At 48.5% G+C, this 22915-nt stretch overlaps 1 protein-coding gene across 3 annotated transcripts in view; it reads right to left on the minus strand.

Annotated features, from left to right (window-relative positions):
- Positions 1 to 22915, minus strand: part of LOC132380908 (kin of IRRE-like protein 1) — a 210246-nt gene that overhangs the window by 77798 nt on the left and 109533 nt on the right. For all 3 annotated transcript variants that reach the window (XM_059949827.1, XM_059949826.1, XM_059949828.1), the window contains exons 7-9: positions 20337 to 20485; positions 19399 to 19526; positions 16523 to 16649 (exon numbers count right to left, since the gene is read on the minus strand). In XM_059949827.1, the coding sequence (XP_059805810.1) occupies positions 16523 to 16649; positions 19399 to 19526; positions 20337 to 20485 (404 nt within the window). The remainder of the gene's footprint in view (positions 1 to 16522; positions 16650 to 19398; positions 19527 to 20336; positions 20486 to 22915) is intronic.

Below are 22915 nucleotides of genomic sequence, written 5' to 3' on the forward strand. Positions count from 1 at the left end.
CTTCCTCAAATTTGGAGACCAAAACTGCACACAATACTCCAGGTGGGTCTCACCAGGGCCCTGTATAGCTGTAGAAGCACCTCTTTACTCCTATACTCAATTCCTCTTGTTATAAAAGCCAGCATGCCATTAGCTTTCTTCACTGCCTGCTGTACCTGCATGCTTGCTTTCATTGACTGATGTACAAGAACACCTAGATCTTGTTGTACTTCCCCTTTTCCTAACTTGACTCCATTTAGACAGTAATCTGCCTTTCTGTTCTTGCCACTAAAGTGGATAACCTCACATTTATCCACATTAAACTGCATCTGCCATACATTTGCTCACTCACCCAACCTGTCCAAGTCACCCTGCATTCTCATAACATCCTCCTGACATTTCACACTGTCACCCAGCTTTGTGTCATCAGCAAATTTGCTAATGTTACTTTTAATCCCTTCATCTAAATCATTAATGTATATTGTAAACAGCTGCGGTCCCAGCACCGAACCTTGCGGTACCCAACTGGTCACAGCCTGCCATTCCGAAAGGGACCCGTTAATCACTACACTTTGTTTCCTGTCAGCCAGCCAATTTTCAATCCATGTCAGTACTCTGCCCCCAATACCATGTGCCCTAATTTTGCCCACTAATTTCCTATGTGAGACTTCATCAAAAGCTTTCTGGAAGTCCAGGTACACTACATCCACTGGCTCTCCCTTGTCCATTTTCATAGTTACATCCTCAAAAAGCTCCAGAAGATTAATCAAGCATGATTTTCCCTTCATAAATCCATGCTGACTCAGACTGATCCTTCTACTGCTATCCAAATGTGTCGTAATTTCCTCTTTTATAATTGACTCTAGCATCTTTCCCACCACTGACGTCAGGCTAACCGGTCTATAATTCCCTGTTTTCTATCTCCCTCCTTTCTTGAAAAGTGGGACAACATTTGCCAACTTCCAATCAGCAGGAACTGTTCCTGAATCAGTAGAACATTGGAAAATGATTACCAATGCGTCCACGATTTCTAGAGCCACCTCTTTAAGTACCCTGGGATGCAGACCATCAGGTCCCGGGGACTTATCAGCCTTCAGACTCAACAGTCTATCCAACACCGTTTCTTGCCTAATATAAATTTCCTTCAGTTCATCCTTTACCCTAGTTCCTTTGGCCACTATTACATCTGGGAGACTGTTTGTGTCTTCCCCAGTGAAAGATCCAAAGTACCTGTTCAACTCATCTGCCATTTCCTTGTTCCCCATAATAAATTCACCCGTTTCTTTCTTCAATGGCCCAATTTTGGTCTTAACTATTTTTTTTGCTATTCACATACCTAAAGAAGCTTTTACTATCCTCCTTTATTTTCTTGGCTAGTTTACCTTCGTACCTCATTTTTTCTTGGCATATTGCCTTTCTTGTTATCTTCTGTTGCTCTTTAAAAACTTCCCAGTCCTCCGGTATCCCGCTCATCTTTGCTATGTTATACTTATTCTCTTTTATTTTTATACTGCCCTATACTTCCCTCATCAGCCACGGCCGCCCCTTACTCCCCTTAGGATCTTTCTTCCTCTTTGGAATGAACCGATCCTGCACCTTTTGCAGTATTCCCAGAAGTACCTGCCATTTTTGTTCCATTGTCTTCCCTGCTAGGGTATTGTTCCATTGAACTTTGGCCAGCTCCTCCCTCATAGCTCCATAGTTCCCTTTGTTCAACTGTAATACTGACACATCCGATTTTCCCTTCTCCTTCTCAAATTGTAGGTTAAAACATATCATATTATGGTCACTACCTCCTAAAGGTTCCTTTACCTCGAGGTCCCTGATCAAATCTGGTTCATTGCACAACACTAAATCTAGAATTGCCTTCTCCCTGGTAGGCTCCAGTACAAGCTGTTCTAAGAATCCATCTCAGAGGCACTCCACAAACTCCCTTTTCTTGGGGTCCAGTACCATTCTGATTCTCCCAGTCTACCTGCATGTTGAAATCCCCCATGACAACTGTATCATTACCTTTGCGACATGCCAATTTTCACTCTTCATTCAACTTACACCCTACATTCAGATTGCTGTTTGGGGGCCTGTAGATAACTCCCATTAGGGTCTTTCTACCCTTAGAATTTCTCAGTTCTATCCATACTGACTCTACATCCCCAGATTCTATGTCCCCCCTCGCAAGGGACTGAATATCATTCCTCACCAACAGAGCCACCCCACCCCCTCTGCCAGTCTCTTAAAAGACCCTATCATATCCACCTCTATCACTATTGCTGGCATCCCATTCCACGCACTCACCACACTCTGAGTAAAAAATTTACCCCTGACCGCCTCAGTACCTACTCCCCAGCACCTTAAACATGTGTCCTCTTGTGGCAATCATTTCAGCCTATTCTCATAAGGCATGCTCCCCAATCCAGACAACATCCTTGTAAAGCTCCTCTGCACCCTTTCTATGGCTTCCACATCCTTCCTGTAGTGAGGTGACCAGAACTGAGCACAGTACTCCAAGTGGGGTCTGACCAGGGTCCTATATAGCTGCAACATTACCTCTTGGCTCCTAAATTCAAGTCCATGATTGATGAAGGCCAATGCACCGTATGCCTTCTTAACCACAGAGTCAACCTGCGCAGCTGCTTTGAGAGTCCAATGGACTCGGACCCCAAGATCCCTCTGATCCTCCAAGAGTCAAGAGTCAAGAGTCTTACCATTAATACTATCTTCTGCCATCATATTTGATGGCCAAAATGAACCACTTCACACTTATCTGGGTTGAACTCCATCAGCCACTTCTCAGCTCAGTTTTGCATCCTATCAATGTCCCACTGTAACCTCTGACAACCCTCCACACTATCCACAACACCTCCAACCTTTGTGTCATCAGCAAACTTACTAACCCATCCATCCACTTCCTCATCTAGGTCACTTATAAAAATCACAATAGACAATAGACAATAGGTGCCGGAGTAGGCTTTTTAGCCCTTTGAGCCAGCACCGCTGTTCACTGTGATCATGGCTGATCATCCACAATCAATACCCTGTTACTGCCTTCTCCCCCATCTCCCTTAACTCCGCTATCTTTAAGAGCTCTATCTAACTATCGCTTGAAAGCATCCAGAGAATTGGCCTCCACTGCCTTCTGAGGCAGAGCATTCCACATGTCCACCACTTTCTGCATGAAAAAGTTTTCCCTCAACTCTGTTCTAAATGGTCTACCCCTTATTCTTAAACTGTGGCCTCTGGTTCTGGACTCCCCCAACATCGGGAACATGTTTCCTGCCTCTAGCGTGTCCAATCCCTTAATAATCTTATAATCACAACGAGTAAGGGTCCCAGAACAGATCCCTGAGGCACCCCACTGGCGACTGAACTCCATGCAGAATATGACCCGTCTACAACCACTCTTTGCCTTCTGTGGGCAAGCCAGTTCTGAATCCACAAAGCAATGTCCCCTTGGATCACATGCCTCATTACTTTCTCAATAAGCCTTGCATAGGGTACCCTATCAAATGCCTTGCTGAAACCATATACACTACATCTACTGCTTTGTCTTCATCAACGTGTTTAGTTACATCCTCAAAAAATTCAATCAGGTTCATAAGGTATGACTTGCCTTTCACAAAGCCATGCTCAGTATTCCTAATCAAATTATGTCTCTCCAACTGTTCATAAATCCTGCCTCTCAGGATCTTTTCCATTAACTTACCAATCACTATGGTAAGTCTCACTGGACTATAATTTCCTGGGTTATCTCTATTCCTTTACTTGAATAAAGGAACAACATCCGCAACCCTCCAATTCTCCGGAACCTCTCCCACCCACATTGATGATGAAAAGATAATCGCCAGAGGCTCATCAATCTCCTCCCTCACCTCCCACAGTAGCCTGGGGTACATCTCATCCAGTCCCGGCAACTTATCTAACTTGATGCTTTCCAAAAGCACATCCTCTTTCTTAGTATCTACATGCTCAAGCTTTTCACTCTGCTGAAAATCATCACTACAATCAGCAAGATCCTTTTCTATAGTGAATATTGAAGTAAAGAATTCATTAAGTACTTCTGCTATTTCCTCTGATTCCATACACACTTTCTAAATGCTACACTTGATAGGTCCTAATCTTTTACGTCTTATCCTCTTGCTCTTCACATACTTGTAGAATGCCTTGTGGTTTTCCTTAATCCTGCCTGCTAAGGCTTTCTCATGGACCCTTCTGGCTCTCCTAATTTCCTTTCACTGAGGCTGTCTATAAGAAGGGTCAGAGCCGTCTCTACTTCCTGAGGAGACTGAGGTCCTTTAACATCTGCCAGACAATGCTGAGGATGTTCTACGACTCTGTGGTGGCCAGTGCTATCATGTTTGCTGTTGTGTGCTGGGGCAGCAGGCTGAGGGTAGCAGACACCAACAGAATCAACAAACTCATTCGTAAGGCCAGTGTTGTTGTGGGGGTGGAACTGGACTCTCTGATGGTGGTGTCTGAAAAGAGGATGCTATCCAAGTTGCACGCCATCTTGGACAATGTCTCCCATCCACTCCATAATGTACTGGTTAGGCACAGGAGTACTTTCAGTCAGAGACTCATTCCACCGAGATGTAACACAGAGTGTCATAGGAAGTCATTCCTGCCTGTGGCCATCAAACTTTACATCTCCTCCCTTGGAGTGTCAGACACACTGAGCCAATAGGCTGGTCCTGGACTTATTTCCACTTGGCATGATTAACTTATTTTTATTTAATTATTTATAGTTTTATATTGTTATATTTCTACACTATTCTTGGTTGGTGCGACTGTAATGAAATCCAGTTTTCCTGGGGATCAATAAAGTATGTCTGTCTGTCTGTTCTTCCTATTAAACCTTATAATCTTCTTGATCTCTAACATTACCTAGCTCTTTGAACCTTTTGTAAGCTTTTCTTTTCTTCTTGACTAGATTTATTACAGCCTTTGTACATCACAGTTCCTGTACCCTACCATAACTTCCCTGTCTCATTGGAATGTACTCCACACAAATATCCCCTGAATATTTGCCACATTTCTTTCATACTTTTCCCTGAGAACATCTGTTTCCAATTTAAGCTTCCAATTTCCTGCCTGATAGCCTCATAATTCCCCTTACTCCAACTAAATGCTTTTCCAACTTGTCTGTTCCTATTTCTCTCCAATGTTACTGTAAAGGAGACAGATTTATGATCACAATCTCCAAAATGCTCTCCCACTGAGAGATCTGACACCTGACCAGGTTCATTTCCCAATACCAAATCAAGTACAGCCTCTCCTCTTGTAGACTTATCTACATATTGCGTCAAGAAACTTTCCTGAGCATACCTAACAAACTCCACCCCATCTAAACCCCTTGCTCTATTGCAAATCGATATTTGGGAAAATAAAATCTCCCATCATAATGAAGGAAAGCCTGACTGAGGAATTATCCTGCTCCGCTTGGGAAATAGTGCGAGAATTGAGAAGGCAGGAGATGGGAGGAGGCCGAGAGAAATATATCAGGAAGAGACTGAGAGTTTCCTAAAGACAGTCCTCACCCCCTTCAGAAGAGCCATAAGGTTGGGCTAACTTTAAAAATGTTGAGAAGCTAAAAGGAAGCAAAAGTACACGGTGATATACCTATCTCGAGAAATACTTATTATAATGTGGATTTTATATTACTTAGTTGTTATTCTTTATTCGCTCACTTAATCCTTTTTCCCCACCAAAATGAGAATATATATATGTAATGTATGTGTGTGTGTGTGTGTGTGTGTGTGTGTGTGTGTGTGTGTGTGTGTGTGTGTGTGTGTGTGTGTGTGTGTGTGTGTGTGTGTGTGTGGTGTGTGTATATATATAGAAGGAGTACATATGGAAATCTTTTCTGTGTAATGGATATGTTCGCTGACTTTTATGAATACTGCAATGGGGGTCCTCAACTCACAAGTAGGAGGGTTTATCCCCCACAGCTAGACATTTCCTCTAGCTCAACGCAGGGTCACCTACTAGTGACCTCAGCCTTGGAATCACATGGTCATTGCCAGTTTTGTTATTATTTGTGTTTCTTGGTTCTTATTTGTTCAGGGAATAGATCAATTAAGTTTTATTCTAATTTCAATGATACATTGACAGATAAATACAGATGGCTAAGGTAAAATTCATTTCTTTTAATGTCAATGGGCTATTAAATCCAATCAAACGTAAGAGAATTTTATCCAATTTGGAACAACTGGATTCATACTGGGAAAAATGGTTTAACTACATAATGCCTCATAGGCCTGATTTTATTCTCACAAATCAATGAATCTGTTGTAAAAAAAAAGATCACTCTCTACTTGTACAAGGTTCTTTTGCTTGTTTTTTCTTTCCACTCTTGTCTATAAGTGTGTACTTCAGATAAATACTTTGTGGATTTATGATATATATGATTTGTGATATATATGATTATATGATATATAGGTACAATGTGTGAAATACATCTTATGGAAATGTTTGTTTGATGATGAACTTCAATAAAAAATAAATAACAAAAAAATAAAAATAAAATAAAATCTCCCATCATGACAACTCTGTTAATATTACACCTTTCCAGAATCTGTTTCCCGATTCCGTTCTTCGATATACCTGTTACTATTGACCCAGTAAAGTTATTGACCCCTTCCTGTTCCTAACCTCCGTCCACAGAGACTCTGGGGCCTGGGTCTTCTAAGTAAGCTAGTGCTCTGCTGTCCTTGAGAAAACTTCAAGAAAGAAAAGCAAGCCTGAGCCACCATAAGGAGCAGTTCAGAGAGGAGACAAGGTGCCATGATCGACTACATATCATGCCAATTAAAGCACTGAGGTAGATTGAAACATCCAAGCAAATGTGAAGGAGAGCGAGCAGTTCCCAGAGTCACTTTCCTCAGAGAGGCTGCTGGTTTGAGACACAATCACTGGAGAGGTCACTGGTTTGTCACTGCTGTCATTGAGACCACTGGTTCAAGTTACTTTCCATGGTGAGGTTCCTGGCTCGAGTTGCTGCCTTTGGAGGGGTCACTCAGTCCCAATCTTTTTGCAGATGTTATCAAAATTCTAAGATTTGTGGATTGGACAGTCGTTCAAATTCTCCTCCTTCAGTCCAGTTTTTTCATGTTCTAACCCATTTTTTTCCCGATTGGCAGGCTGGGGCTTAAGGTGATCTGTTAGATTTTGTGCAAAAGAGTGATTGGGTGTTTATGGGGTTTGTGAGTTTTTTTCTTTTTTTTTTCTTTTCTCTTTTCAAGCTTGATGAAATTGATTGGCTTCAATTGATTGGGGATTGATGGCTTCTTTCATCTACTTATATGGTTTTCTGTATTCTATGGCTGTCTGAGAAGAGACAAATTTCAGAGTATTCTGCATATATACTTTGTTAATAAAAGAAACCTTTGGACTTTGAATGTTGTATACCTTCAAGATGTGTGGATAAAAGTCAAATTTCAGCTGGATAAAACTGTGGTTAGACCAAATCTGGAGTTTTGCATTAATTTCTGGTTGCCCCATTATAGGAACTATATGGAGGCTCTGGAGAGAGTGCAGAAGATGCTTACCAGATGCTGCCTCATTTGGGGAGTATTAATGATAAGATAAACTTGGACAAACAGTCTGTTTTCTCTGGAGTGCTGGAGGCTGAGGGGTGACCTGATAGAAGTTTAGAAAATTATGAGTGGTGAGTCAACATTTTTCCCAGGATGGAAATGTCAAATACTAAAGGGAGAGGTTTGTGAGAGGTGGAATGATTATGAACTAAGTTTTTTTTAATGCCATGAGCAGTATGTGCCTGGAATATGCTGCCAGGAGAGGTGACAGAGGCAGATATGATAGCAACATTTGAGATACACATGAAAAGGTAGGGAATGGAAGGGTACAGACCATGTGCAGGCAGATTTGATTAAATAGATTGGCAGTGTGGGGGGTGTAGACATAGTGGGCTGAAGGGCCCATTCCTGTGTTGTTCTGTGTTCTACAATATTAAGTCATTGTTAAACAGCATAGAATCAGGCCCAACTTATTCATCCCAACCAAGATTGTTATCCCATATTGGTCCCTTCTACCTGCCATTTTCATCCAAACCTTTTGCATCAGGACATCTGCCCAAAAGTTTTTTCACTGGCCTCTGGTTGCCCCTCAGTATCATTTTACATTTTACTTTTTTCACTTCTCATGGGAGTGGACCTCTGTCCACTTATTTTAGATTTCCCTAGCCTGAGAAAAGAAGACTGTCATGATTTTTTACATCTCTGTAAGGTCCCCCCTGAGCCTTCTGTGTCTATGAAGAACATCTCCAGACTATTCAGTATCTCTATATCACTCAGGCCCTCCAATTCCAATGACACTTTTGTGGATCTTCCTGCATTGTCTCCAGCTTAATCAAATCCGTCCGATAGCCTGCCAGAATTGCACACAATAGTCTCATAAAGGAATTTTATTGTATATAAAATAGTGGGTAGGTCTGTAGTCTAGTGTAGTTTATTTTCTGTGTTGTTTTTATGCAGTTTAGTGTGGTTTTTGTACTGTTTCATGTAGCACCATGGTCCTGAAAAATGTTTCATTTTTACTGTGTACTGTACCGCCAGTTATGGTCGAAATGACAATAAAAAGTGACGACTTGATATAGAATAGCAGAGCAGAGTTCAAGCTCTTTGGTCAATGATATTGTGCCAAGCTATATAAATCTAATCCAGGAACAATCTAAACCTGCTCTCCAACACACCCCATAACCTATACTTACCTTACGTCATACATTACTGTTCCAATCAAAGAATCTTTTAAAGGTCCCTATTTGATCAGACTTTACCACCACCCCCAGCAGTGTGTTCCAGGCATCTACAACTTTCAGTAGGTACAGTCAGCCCTCCTTATCCATGAAAGATTGGTTCTGGGACCCCTCGCGGATACCAAAATTCGCGGATGCTCAAGTCCCTTATTCAACCTGTCTCAATGCGGTGGATCTTAGGACCCAGAGGAACCTCAGACCTTATTTAACCTGTCCCAGTGCAGTGGATATTAGGACACAGTGGTAGAGATCTGAATCTGCAGTGTTTCTGTTCACGAAAATAATCAAGATCGTGATTGAAAATAAAGTGGAAATAATAAAGCGACCAGAAAGAGGTGAAACGCCATCACTCATTGGAAAAGCATTAGGCTACAGTCGGTCAACGATCGGAACAATTTTAATGGATAAAGTGAGAAAGGCTGTGCCCTGATGAAAGCTACAATCATTACTAAGCAACCCAGTGGTTTAATTATTGGATTTGGGGTTTTGGGTTTTTGATCCTCACATCAACCGGGCACGGTGGAGAGCGTACTCAATAGCAGTCTGTCACTGGATTGAACTCGGGAAGAAGTACCCGAGCCTGGCACTGAAACATACATTCTTAAGTGTTTTATATGCATAGAAAGGTAAAATATATACCATATACTAAGACAAACGTTTGACTAACTGACGCTAAATAATTCTGGCTGTACCTGTTCGGACTTACTGAGTAAGAGAACTTCTGATTTTTTTCAATCCCGATGCACGATAACCCACGCACATCCTCCCGTATACTTTAAACCATCTCTAGATTACTTATGATACCTAATACAATGTAAATGCTCTGTAAAGTAGTTGTTATACTGCATTGTTTAGGGAATAATGACAAGAAAAAAAAGTCTGTACATGCTCGAACAACAAGTGTTGGAAGAGCACCTCCGGGTTTTCGTGATTCGCGGTTGGCTGAATTCGCGCATGTGGAATTCACGGATAAGGAGGGCTGACTGTATACAGTTTTGGATATTGCTGCGGGAGGTGACGTCCCAGGAGAATGCTATGGAGACTGGGTTATTGGTGCTGAGTATGGGTCTGTGGTGCAAAAGGGAAAGAAGGCAGAAGAGGGGAGTGGTAGTGATGGACTCAATAGTCTGAGGAACTGACAGGGGATTCCATAAACATGAATGGGATACCTGAATTGTACGTTGCCTCCCAGGTGCCAGGGTCAGGGATTGCATCCACAGCATTTTAGAGGAGGAGGGAGAGCAGCCAGATGGCTTGGTAGATATCTTTTAGGATGCAAAAATCAGATGCTCTTGAGAATTATGAGGTAACCAGGAAAGAGCTTAAAAAGGGACTTGGAAAAGAGGACATGAGAAGACTTTGATGAGTCGGAGTAAGGAAATCCCCAAGGTATTGAACACATGCATGAAGAAGAGGAGGATTACCATTCATGGATAATAGCAGAATCATACCTGGAGTCAGAGGAGGTAGAGGAGGACCTCAATAAATGATTTGCTTTACTGTTCACCAGTGATTAATGTAAATTCAATATTGAATAGGCTGATGTAGTGGAGTATATTAATATTTAGAAAGAAGCGGTGTGGTAACTTTTGAAAAATATTAAAATAGCTAAGTCCCTGGGGGCAGATGGGATACACCCCAGATTACTATAAGAAGCAAGAGAAGAGCTTGCTGGGGCATTGACAATGATCTTTACATCCTTCCTGGCCACTGGAATGGTAGAGAGGATTATAGAATGGCAAATGTTATTTCATCACTCAAGAAAGTGAATAGCGATAATCCCAGGAAGTATAGAAGTATAGAAATACAGCGAGTCTTATGTCAGCAATGGACAAACTAATTGAAACAATTATTATCAAAATGATACTGTGGCGACCCACTTCCCAGCGCACTTGAACTGGCTCACAAATCGGCGTGCGCCGGCATTGAGGCAGGGCCCAAAGAGGGCGCCAAGCCTGCTTCACCAGCAAGGGGAAAAGCCCGCACGTGGGACAGGACTGTGAATACGGGCCCCCTACAGCATTCCAGCCCGGGGAGGGTGGGATCAGGAAGGCTTTAAAGCGAGGCTGTGAAGTTTGAATAAATCTCTTCTGTAACTGCAGCTCACCGATTCTGAGTCGTTATTGCAGCGCTGCGTGTAGCACACCGATACAATTGGTGACCCCGACGGCCCAAATGATATTTGGACCTGAGATGAACGACACCGCATCTGTTCATGCAGTTTCATTAAAACTGCCAAGCTTCTGGACCTCACCTATGGTTCCAGCAAGCAGAAGCTCAATTCCACATTCGGCAGATAACCTTGGATGCCACACGTTACTACTACGTGGTGAGCTCCCTCGACCAGGAGACAGCCGCACAGGTTGAGGAGTTCAAACAATCACCCCCAGCGGATGGCAAATACATGGAATTCAAAGCCCTGTTCCTAAGGTCTTTCGGACTTTCACGGCACGAGCGAGCTGCCCGCTTACTGCACCTGGATGGTTTGGGGGACAGGCCGCCATCGGCTTTGATGAACAAGATTTGTCCCTGGCCGGAGGTCACAAGCCCTGCCTCATGCTTGAGCAGGCATTCCTGGAGCAGCTGTCCGAGGACATACGCCTGCTGCTGTCCGACGCGGATTTCAGCGACCCCCGGAAGGCGTGCTGTGGAAAGCCAAGAAGGAGAGTGGGGCGTCCATCGCACAGATCACCAGGCCACGCTCCTAGCAGCAAACCAAATCAGGCCTGGCCGCAGAGCCCACTAACCCCAGAGGCAAGGGTGAGGAGACCAACGAACAATGGTGCTTCTACCACCAGCGGTGGGGCGCAGAAGCCTGCCGCTGTAGCCCGCCCTGCAAGTTCCTGGAAAACGCCAGGGCCAGCTGCTGCTGATGGCTACGGCAGCTGGCCATCGGGATAGCCTCCTGTATGTCTGGGACAAGCAGTCGGGACGCCGTTTTTTGGTCGACACCGGAACTGAGATCAGCGTCTTACCTCTGACGAGTTACGACACCCGCAACAGAGAACCGGGTCCCACCCTGAGGGCTGCGAACGGCAGCACAGTAAGGGCCTACAGCACTTGTACAGTGCGGCTACAGTTCGACTCCAGCCAGTTCACGTGGGACTTCACACTGGCTGCCGTAGCCCAACCACTTCTGGGAGCGGATTTTTTGCGAGCTCACAGCCTACTGGTCGACCTGCCCAGGAAGAGACTGGTCCACGCCGAAACCTTTCAAACATTCTCTCTGGGTGAAGCCCAGTTGCCGGCCCCACACCTAGACTCCATCACGCTGTCCGATGACTTCACCAGAGTCCTGGCGGATTTCCTATTGGTTCTGGCACCGCAGTTCACGGTAGCCATGCCAAGACACGGCGTACAGCATCACATCCCGACACAGGGACCACCCCTCCACGCCCGTACTCGAAGGCTTCCCCTGGACAAGCTCCGACTGGCGAAGGAGGAGTTCAAGAGGATGGAGGAATTGGGGATCATACAGCGGTCCGACAGCCCATGGGCCTCCCCCCTGCACATGGTGCCCAAAGCAACAGGGGGCTGGAGACCATGCGGCGACTACCGCAGGCTGAACGAGGCTACAACACCGGACCGCTACCCTGTGCTGCACATTCAGGACTTTGCAGCAAACCTGCACGGCGCATGGATCTTCTCCAAGGTAGACCTCGTCCGGGGATACCATCAAATCCCGATGCATCTGGATGGTTCCCAAAACAGCACTCATCACCCCTTTCGGCCTTTTCGAGTTCCTCCGCATGCCGTTCGGCCTAAAGAATGCTGCACAGACATTTCAGCGGTTAATGGACACGGTGGGATGCGACCTGGACTGTGCTCTCATCTATTTGGACGACATCCTCATAGCCAGCAGCAGTCATCAGGAGCATCTGTCCAACCTCCGTCAACTCTACGCCCGACTGAGTGAATATGGCCTACCAATCAACCCGGCCAAATGCCAGTTCGGGTTCGACACCATCGACTTCCTGGCCCACAGGATTACTAAAGACAGGGCAACCCCTCTGCCCACCAAGGTAGATGCGGTCCGCCATTTCCCCCGACCCAACACAATCAAAGGCCTTCAGGAATTTGTGGGTATGGTGAATTTCTACCACCGCTTCCTCCTTTCAGCTGCCCGAATCATGCACCCCGTTCGCCCTGATGTCGGGTAAGGGCAAGGACATTACCTGGGACCAGGAGTCCGCCGACGCTTTCATTAAAACCAAAGAAGCCTTGGCAAACGCCACGATGCTAGTGCATCCCAGAACGGACGTCCCTACCACCCTCACAGTGGACACATCTAACATGGCTGTCGGTAGAGTGCTGGAACAACTCATCGAGGGTCACTGGCAACCCCTGGCGTTTTTCAGCAAACACCTACGACCACCTGAGCTCAAATACAGTGCTTTCGACCGGGAACTGTTGGCGTTATACCTGGCAATCCAGCATTTCAGGTACTTCTTAGAAGGTAGGCCCTTCACTGCGTTCACAGACCACAAACCGCTTACCTTTGCGTTCATGAAAGCATCCGACCCCTGGTCATCCCGCCAGCAGCGACATCAGTCCTACATCTCCGAACACATGACGGATGTCCAGCATGTCTCGGGAAAGGACAATGTCATGGCGGATGCCCTCTCTCGCCCTAACATCCAAGCCCTGTCCCGGGGGTAGACTATGAAGCACTGGCAGAGGAGCAGCAGGCAGACGATGAGATCCCGAGTTACAGAACTGCAGTCTCCAGTTTGCAGCTCCAGGACCTCCCCGTAGGCCCAGGTGAGAGGACCCTACTCTGTGACATCACCACTGGCCAACCCCGCCCCGTCGTTCCGGCGGCCTGGCGGCGGCGTGTTTTCAACTCCATTCACAACTTCGCGCACCCCTCCATCAGGACTACTGTCCGGATGGTAGCCAACAGGTTCATTTGGCACGGACTCCGCAAGCAGATCAGTGAATGGGCCAGAACGTGCATGCTCTGCCAAACAGCCAAGGTGCAGCGGCACACCAGAGCTCTGCCGCAGCAGTTCCACCCCACCCACCGGCATTTCGACCACAATCATGTGGATATCGTGGGCCCCCTGCCAGTGTTGTGCGGAGCGTGGCAGCTCCTGACTATCGTGGACCAGTTCACAAGATGCCCAGAGGCGGTCCCACTCACCGACACCACCTCCAAATCTTGCGCCCGGGCACTGATTGCCACCTGGATATCCCGCTTTGGTGTACCGGCCCACATTACTTCCGACAGAGGCGCCCAGTTCACCTCCAGCCTGTGGTCAGCTATGGCCAGCCTTCTGGGGACACAGCTGCACCACACAACTGCCTACCACCCACAGGCGAATGGACTCGTGGAGCGTTTCCACCGTCACCTGAAATGGGCTCTCATGGCCCGCCTCAAAGGGCCTAACTGGGTGGACGAGCTCCCCTGGGTCCTGCTCGGAATCCGCACGGCAGTCAAAGAGGATCTGCACACCTCGGCGGCCGAGTTGGTGTACGGCACACCCCTGGTCGTCCCAGGAAAGTTCATACCAGCCCCAAGGGGGCAAGAGGAAGAACCTGCAGCAGTCCCGGGCAGACTACGTGAGAGGCTTGGTAACCTGGCCCCCCATACCCACTTCACAGCATGGGCAGAACCCGACCTGCGTACCCAAATACCTGCAAAACTGTAAGGTCGTTTTTGTATGACGGGCGGACATCGGGCACCGGTACAGCAGCCCTACGAGGGGCTGTTTAGGGTGATCAGAAACAACGGGTCCACATTCATGCTGCACATTGGGGGGAAAGAGGAGGTTTTCACGGTGGACTGACTCAAACCGGCCCATGTGGACTTGGCGCAGCCGGTCGAGATTCTGGCCCCACGGCGCAGAGGCAGACCTCCCAAACAGAGTCCGACCCAGACTGTGGACATTGGGGGGGTGTATCGCCAGTTCTGGGGGGGGGGGGGGGTTACGTAGCAACCCACTTACCAGCGCACTCGAACCAGCTCACAAAGCGGCGTGCGCCGGCATTGAGGCAGGTCCCAAAGAGGGCGCCAAGTCTGCTTCACCAGCAAGGGGAAAAGCCCGCACGCGGGACGGGACTGTGAATACACGCCCCCTACAGCATTCCAGCCCGGGGAGGGCGGGATCAGGAAGGCTTTAAAGCGAGGCCGCAAAGTTTGAGTAAATCTCTTTTGTAACTGCAGCTCACCGACTCCGTGTCGTTATTGCAGCGCTGTGTGTCGCACACCGCTACAATACAAGCATTTAGGGAAGCATAGTCTTATAAGTGATGTTCAGCATAGCTTTCTGAGAAGAAGGTCGTACCTCACAAGCCTGATTGACTTTTTTTGATGAAGGCAGATTGGTGGATGTGGTGTATATGAACTTTTGTAAGGTGTTTGGCAAGGTTCCATATGGAAGCATTATTCAAAAAGTCAAGAAGCATGTGATCTATGGAAAGTTGACAGCATAGATTCAGAAATGATTTACCCACAGAAGGGAGAGGGTAATAGTAAATGCAGTATATTCTGGCTGGAGGTCAATGACCAGTGGTGTTTTGCTACTGTTCTGGAACCCCTGCTCTTTATGATATTTATACTTTACATGGATGAAGAAGTGGAAGGGTGGAACAGTAATTTGTAGATGACTTGGTCGGAGGTCTCATCAATAATGCAGCAGGTTGTTGTAGGTAGCAAAGGAACATGGTTATGATATAGAAGTGGGCAAAGAAGTGACAGATAGACATCTATCACTTAGCAACTTTACCAAGGCCTTTGATGAAGTGCTGCATGTGAGGCTGCTCAAGATGAAATGTTTAAGGGGAACATGAGGAGAACTTTTCACTCAGATGGTCATGAGAGTGTGGAATGAGCTTCCGCTTATGTTTGGGTTATTGTTGAAGATAAGAGATGAGGAGACATGTCTGCCATCCAATTAGGATGGTCAAAGTGAAGGGGAGGTTTCACTTCACTCCAGGTACAGGTCAATGGGACTAGGCAGAAAAATAGTTTGGAAAAAACTGCTAGGTAAAAACTAGATGGACCAAAGGTGAGGGACACCAAGGTTGGGCTTGGGTTTCTTTTTGTGTTCGATAGAGATGAAGGGAGAAGACACCAGACGGAAGAGGTCATAGGATCCAACCATTGTTTGACAAAGCCTGGGGTGAGATGGATTGGGATTCGGTTACTTGGGGTAACAGTGAGCTCCAACTTGTGCACATTGGACTGTTCCATTAAAAAAGGGCTCTTTTCTTTACTAACCCTTTAGTCAAATTAAGAATTATAAAGCTAAATCTTTTAATTGTACGCAGTGTACTGTCTGTTATTTCATGGCATTCATTTGTAACAGGGTAACAAATTACACAGCATCTACACAAACAGGAGGTTTTGGGGTGGGCTCGCGTCTCAATCTCACACGTTTGGCAGGGCTGGAGATTGTCCTCCCTAGACTTAAGCAGCCAAGGAAATCAGAGTGTTTCATACGTAAAGAGGAAGGTGTGAGGTGTAAAGAGGAAGGGGAGAGGTAAGAAGGGGAGAAGGTGAACAGGAGGTAAAGAGGAAGGGGAAAGAGGGAGGGAGGGGAAAGGTGAAGGGGAAAGGGGAGGGGAAAGGGATAGGGAAAATGGATAGGACAAAAGAGGAGGGAGAGAAGAAGGGGGTATGGATGTGGGAGAGGGAAATGAGGAGATTAGGAGGGAGGGGAGAAAAGGTAGATGGTGGAGGTGGAAGACCAATGGGGATTGGTGAGGGAGAATTGGAGAGGGGTGGGGAGCAAGAACAAACAATGGGAGAGGGGAGGACGTTTAACTTACCATTGACCTTGAGGGTGACCTCCCTCTCACCAACCCCAATCCGCGGGACGATTGCCTTGCATACATACTGTCCTGCATCAGCCTGGGTGACCGCCTTCAGGTACAGCCTGTTACTGTTACTAAGCACCTGTGCACACCAAGGGGAACCAATCAGTTTGGGCTCTGCCCTCTCACACATTTCCCACCCATCCACACCTCCAAGTCACATCACACCCTGCCCTCCCTCCCTCCCAGACAGACCCCGCTCACCTCTCCCAGATACTCCCCTCTGTTTCCACCCCTTTCCACCCTCAGCTAGGCCCACCCTCCCAGACAACCCCCAACCACTCCTCCACCACATATTACACCAGACTGCTCACCCACCCATTAAAATGCAGTCTGGATTCCAGTTCACTGACCCACAGGCACTAAATCTCAGTCTACAGCTCCCAACAAAGCTCCCTCCTCCCTGATCCACAGCCACTCCCCACACTCTCATCTGTGTCTGTCCTTGCACCCGAACCATCCCCACTAGAAAAAGGCCAACCAACCAATGGGAGAGAATAGATATGAGATGCAGAAGAGAGAAGAGAGGACAGGAGAAGGGGAACGGGATAGAAGGAAGGGAGTAGGAGAGAAGGGTGAGAAGGAAGTGGGGGAAAAAGGTGAAAGAGGTGACAGAGAGGGGGTGAGAGAAGGAGAAGAGAATGAGAGAATGAGACAGAAAGGGATAAAGGGGAACAAGAGGGGGAATGGGAAGGGCAGAGGGAAAGGGAGAGGGAAGGGAAAGAGAAGTGGAGATTGAAGAGGGGAGGACAAGGAAGAGAAGAGGGAAACAGGGGTGGGGGAGAGATGGGGAGAAAGGGTAAGAGAGATGGGATGGGAGAGGGGGAAAGATGGGAGACAAAGGGAAGGGAAGAGGGAGGGTGAGAGGAATAGGAGTGGGAGGTGAGAGGGAGAGAAAAAGAGAGAGTGAGAGGGAGAGAGGGAAGGGGGGAGAGTGAGAAAGGGGATAGGTAGTGAGAGAGTAGATACTGGGAGAGGGGAGAAAGAGAGGGGTAAAGAAAGTAAGGTGTATTGTGAGGGTGTGGTGAGAGATAAATAAGTGAGGGCTCAAGACAGAAGTGTCAGGAGGGAAGGGAGAGTGTGAGATAGGTGAGAAACAGAAGAAAGGAGGAAAGAGGATATGGAGGGATAGAGAGGGGTGAGAGAGGGGAGGGGAGGGAGAGAGGGAGGAGAGGGAGAGTGAGAGAGAAGAGAGGGTGGAGAGATGGAGAGAAAGAAGGGAGAGGGAGATGGAGAGTTGAGAGAGAAGGGACAGTGAAGGGCAAATGGAGCTGTGAGTTGGGAAGGGGAGAGGGGAAAGAGATAGGGAGCCAAAGTGTGATAGAGGAGACAGAGGGGGACAGAAGGGGCAAGTGATATAGCATGGGTGTTGAGACAGATGAATAAGTGAGGGCTGGAGAGAGGGTGGAAGTGACGATGTGAGAGACAGTTGAGAGACAAGAGAGGAGAGAACGTTAAAAGAATGAGGGTTAGTGGGAGAAGAGGGCACAGTTTTAAGGTGCTTGAAAATAGGCACAGAGGAGATGTCAGGGTAACGTTTTTTACGCAGAGAGTGGTGAGTGCGTGGAATGGGCTGCCGGCGACGGTGGTGGAAACAGATACAATAGGGTCTTTTCAGAGACTCCTGGATAGGTACATGGAGCTTAGAAAAATAGAGGGCTATGGGTAAACCTAGGTAATTTCTAAAGTAAGTACATGTTCGGCACAGCATTGTGGGCAAAGGGTCTGTATTGTGCTGTAGATTTTTTATGTTTCTATCTTTCTATGAGAGAGTGGTGTAGTGGAGTGGAGAGAGAAGGGGTTAGGAGTGTGAGGAAAGAGGACTGGGGACAAAGGTGTGACAGAGAAATAGGGCAGAGATGGAGGTGAGTAGGGGTGAGAGGAATGAAAGATTGGTGAGGGGGAGAGATGTAGGAGGAGGAGAGGGGTGATGAGGAGATAGGGCAGACAGTAGGGAGAGAGGGGGAGAGGGTGAGAGAAGGGAAGAGTGAAGGGAGAGAGAAGGGCAGAAAGAGGGTGGGAGGGAGGGGGACAGACGGGAGAGGGAGAGGTAGAGATAGGGGAGTGATAGGGAAGATGAAGGGGAGAGAGAGGGGAGACAGAGGGTGAAAGAGATGGGGAGACGTGCAGAAATGGACAGTGAAGGAGAGAGAGGGGATTGGGAGAAATGAAAGCTGATGGGCAAGAAGGGAGAGCAGGATTGAGATGTTGGTTAGAGAGAGTGGGGAAGAGTGGGAGAGGATATGAGTGAAGCAAGTGGGGGAAGGGGTGGAGTGAGTGAGTGCGTGGAGGGTGTGAGGAAGGAGTGACCAAGAGGGAAGACAGTGTGGGTATTGAGTGGGCTGTGAGGGGATGATATCAGGGGTGCAGTTTGGGGCAAAAGAGGGTGTGAACAGGAAGAGGGGGCAGAGGGAGAGGGCAGAAAAGGGGAGGGTTGTGGAAAGGTTGAGAGGTAGGGGTGCAGAGCATGCAGAGTATAGAGGGAGTCAGGAGTGAGAGTGGGAGGGGGTGGAAGGGACAGTAAGGGAAAAGATGATGGTGGGATGTGGGGACTAATGCAGAAGGAGATGGGGAGAGTGAAGGGGAGAGGGTCAAGGGGGAGGGGAATGGAAGGGAGTGGATGATAAAGAGAGAGAGGGGAGTGAGTGAAGGGGTAATGATAGGGTTGGAGGGGAGGTGGAAGGAGGAGTGAGGGATAGGGAATGGGGAGAGCTGTTGAGTCAGGAATAGTGGAGAATAGTTGAAGGAAGGAGTGAAAGTCAGGGTTGGAGACTGTCCACCATTACACCCATCCACCAGCACCAGCCCCCACCACCCCCCAGTCCCCGTACCACATTTGAGCCTTTCTTTGTCCAGGTCAGGGTCAAGGGCGGGTTGCCCACCCATACACAGCTCAGCACCACACTCTCACCCATGTTGGCTGTCTTCATCTCTGGTTCCTCTACCATCCGTGGTCCAACTGTGGGAAGGGGTGCAAGGAGGGGGAGAGGGTAGAGAAGGAAAGGGGAAAAAGAGAGAGAGAAGAGTGAGAGACGGAAAAAAGACAGGAGGGATTGGGTGGGAAGGGGGAGGGACAAAGAGAGAGGAGGTTAGAGATGGAATGGTGGGAGATACGAGAGAGGGAGAGGAGAAGAAAGAAGCAAGAGAGAGTGGGTGAAGCAGTAGAAGGAGAGAGAGTGGAGTGGGAGGGAGGGAGGGCAGGAGAGTGAATGTGAGGAGAGAGGGGGAGAGTGACAGGGCAGAATGAGAGGGGGTGAAGGGGGAAGAAAGGGGGATATGGGAGAGAAAGTTGGAAGGGTGGTGGTTGAGAGATGGAGTTGGAGGGAGTGAGGGATGGGAGGGAGGGGAAGGAAGGAAGAGGGGTGGCAGAGAGGGCAGAGGAAGAAATGGGGAGGAAGTCAGAAAGAGATGGATGGAGAGAAAACCATAAATATAGGGAAGATGGTGAGATTGAAGGAGTGGGAGCAGGAGTGAGGCAAAGTGATAGAAAGAAGAAGCAAGAGAGAACTAGGGAGTATTGCACTGCAGGGGTGACAGTGAGAGAGGTGTGATGTGGGATGGGCACTTGTGGGACGTGCTGAAGCAGTGGTATATTAAATGAGGGGGTTGAGGAGGAACCATGTTGAGTGAGGGGTGATGTAAAGATGCCGTGATGAAGAAGGGACAGGAAGGGAAAAAAGTGAGGGGAGACCACGGTGAGGGCAGGGCAGTGAGTGAGGGGCTGTGGTGATGAAGTAGTGTAATGAGGGAAAGCAGAGGCTTGACTTACACTCCACATCGACGAGGGAACTGACGTTCGTGCTCCCCTCTGAGTTCTTTACCTCACAGGAGACGGGCTCTGTGAAGTATGTGTGATCCACAGCTGTCTCGTACACACTGCCCCGGGCTCCCTCAATGGGCAGCCCGCCCTTCGCCCATCTGAGGGAAAGAAAATGGGAGGTGGAGGTCAAGAAGGGGGAAGGGTGGAAGAGAGAGCAGGGATAAAAAATGGAGAGGGGGATGGGGAGGGAGTAACAGAGGGGAGTGAAATGGGTGTAAAAAGGTGGAGTAGATCAAGGGTTTAGAGAGGGAGTAGAGAAGAGGGTAGATGGGGAAAGTGGGAGAGATGAAGCAGAGAAGAGAAGCACAGTGATTGCAGGGAAGTGGGGGAAGGGGTGGAAAGAGAGGAGGGATAGGGAGAAGGGGTAATAGAAAAGGACCACAAAGGGGAAGGGGAGGATGAGAGGTAACAGAGAGAATAACATGAGTTGACCAGTTCTGGTGTCAGTCTTTGCCCCCCAAAGCCATGTGGTGCCCAGAGCCCAGAGTAAGGATAGGTGAGGTTGAGGCTGGAGTGGTGGGGGGGGGGGGTGAGATGAGATGGAAAGAGGGAGAGGCAATAGGGAGGGTGAGAGGTTACAGTACTGGTGAGAGGGAAGAGAGACAAAGGAAAAGGGGGTAAGGAGCAGGAGATGGAAGAGCAGCCAGTGTGAGTAAAATGGAAAGGGTGAAGGGGAGTGGTGGTGTGGGACAACATGGCAGTGGGAGGAGATCAGAGAATGGCAAGGAAAAGGTGGGATGGGGAAGCCGAAAATGAGGGGGGAGGGGTAGGGCAGAAGGCGGCTACTGGTAATAGACAGGTGAAACCGGGAAAAAGAGAGGCTGTGTGATTCATGTGAGGTCGGTCACAATATGGCGGGAAGAGGGGAGGCAGTGGGATTAGTGTGAGGGGCGTCACTGACAGTGGGAAGAGTAAGGGCAGTGGGTTTAGTGTGAGGGGTGTCACTGACGGTGGGGAGAGTAAGGGCAGTGGGTTTAGTGAGAGGGGTGTCATGGGACAGTGGGGAGAGGGGAGGCAGCGGGATCAGTGTGAGGGGCGTCACTGACAGTGGGGAGAGTAAGGGCAGTGGGTTTAGTGTGAGGGGTGTCATGGGACAGTGGGAAGAGGGGAGGCAGCGGGATTAGAGTGAGGGCTGTCATTGACGGTAGGAAGAGTAAGGGCAGTGGGTTTAGTGTGAGGAATGTCATTGATGGTAGGGAGAGGGGAGGCAGCGGGATTAGTGTGTGGGGCGTCACTGACAGTGGGGAGAGGGGAGGCAGCGGGATCAGTGTGAGGGGCGTCACTGACAGTGGGGAGAGTAAGGACAGTGGGTTTAGTGTGAGGGCTGTCATGGGACGGTGGGGAGAGGGGAGGCAGCGGGATCAGTGTGAGGGGCGTCACTGACAGTGGGAAGAGTAAGGACAGTGGGTTTAGTGTGAGGGCTGTCATGGGACGGTGGGGAGAGGGGAGGCAGCGGGATTAGTGTGATGGGCGTCACTGACAGTGGGAAGAGTAAGGACAGTGGGTTTAGTGTGAGGGGCGTCAGTGACAGTGGGAAGAGTAAGGACAGTGGGTTTAGTGTGAGGGGTGTCATTGACGGTAGGGAGAGGGTAGGCAGCGGGATTAGTGTGTGGGGCGTCACTGACAGTGGGGAGAGTAAGGACAGTGGGTTTAGTGTGAGGGGCGTCACTGACAGTGGGAAGAGTAAGGGCAGTGGGTTTAGTGTGAGGGGCGTCACTGACAGTGGGGAGAGTAAGGACAGTGGGTTTAGTGTGAGGGGTGTCATTGACGGTGGGGAGAGTAAGGGCAGTGGGTTTAGTGTGAGGGCTGTCATGGGACGGTGGGGAGAGGGGAGGCAGCGGGATCAGTGTGAGGGGCGTCACTGACAGTGGGAAGAGTAAGGACAGTGGGTTTAGTGTGAGGGCTGTCATGGGACGGTGGGGAGAGGGGAGGCAGCGGGATCAGTGTGAGGGGCGTCACTGACAGTGGGAAGAGTAAGGACAGTGGGTTTAGTGTGAGGGGTGTCATGGGACGGTGGGGAGAGGGGAGGCAGCGGGATCAGTGTGAGGGGCGTCACTGACAGTGGGAAGAGTAAGGACAGTGGGTTTAGTGTGAGGGGCGTCACTGACAGTGGGGAGAGTAAGGACAGTGGGTTTAGTGTGAGGGGCGTCACTGACAGTGGGAAGAGTAAGGGCAGTGGGTTTAGTGTGAGGGGCGTCACTGACAGTGGGAAGAGTAAGGGCAGTGGGTTTAGTGTGAGGGGCATCACTGACAGTGGGGAGAGTAAGGACAGTGGGTTTAGTGTGAGGGGCATCACTGACAGTGGGGAGAGTAAGGACAGTGGGTTTAGTGTGAGGAATGTCATGGGACAGTGGGGAGAGGGGAGGCAGCGGGATCAGTGTGAGGGGCGTCACTGACAGTGGGAAGAGTAAGGACAGTGGGTTTAGTGTGAGGAATGTCATTGATGGTAGGGAGAGGGTAGGCAGCGGGATTAGTGTGAGGGGCGTCACTGACGGTGGGGAGAGTAAGGGCAGTGGGTTTAGTGTGAG

The sequence above is a fragment of the Hypanus sabinus genome, chromosome 25, assembly GCF_030144855.1.
Source record: "Hypanus sabinus isolate sHypSab1 chromosome 25, sHypSab1.hap1, whole genome shotgun sequence".
NCBI classification, from domain to species: domain Eukaryota; kingdom Metazoa; phylum Chordata; class Chondrichthyes; order Myliobatiformes; family Dasyatidae; genus Hypanus; species Hypanus sabinus.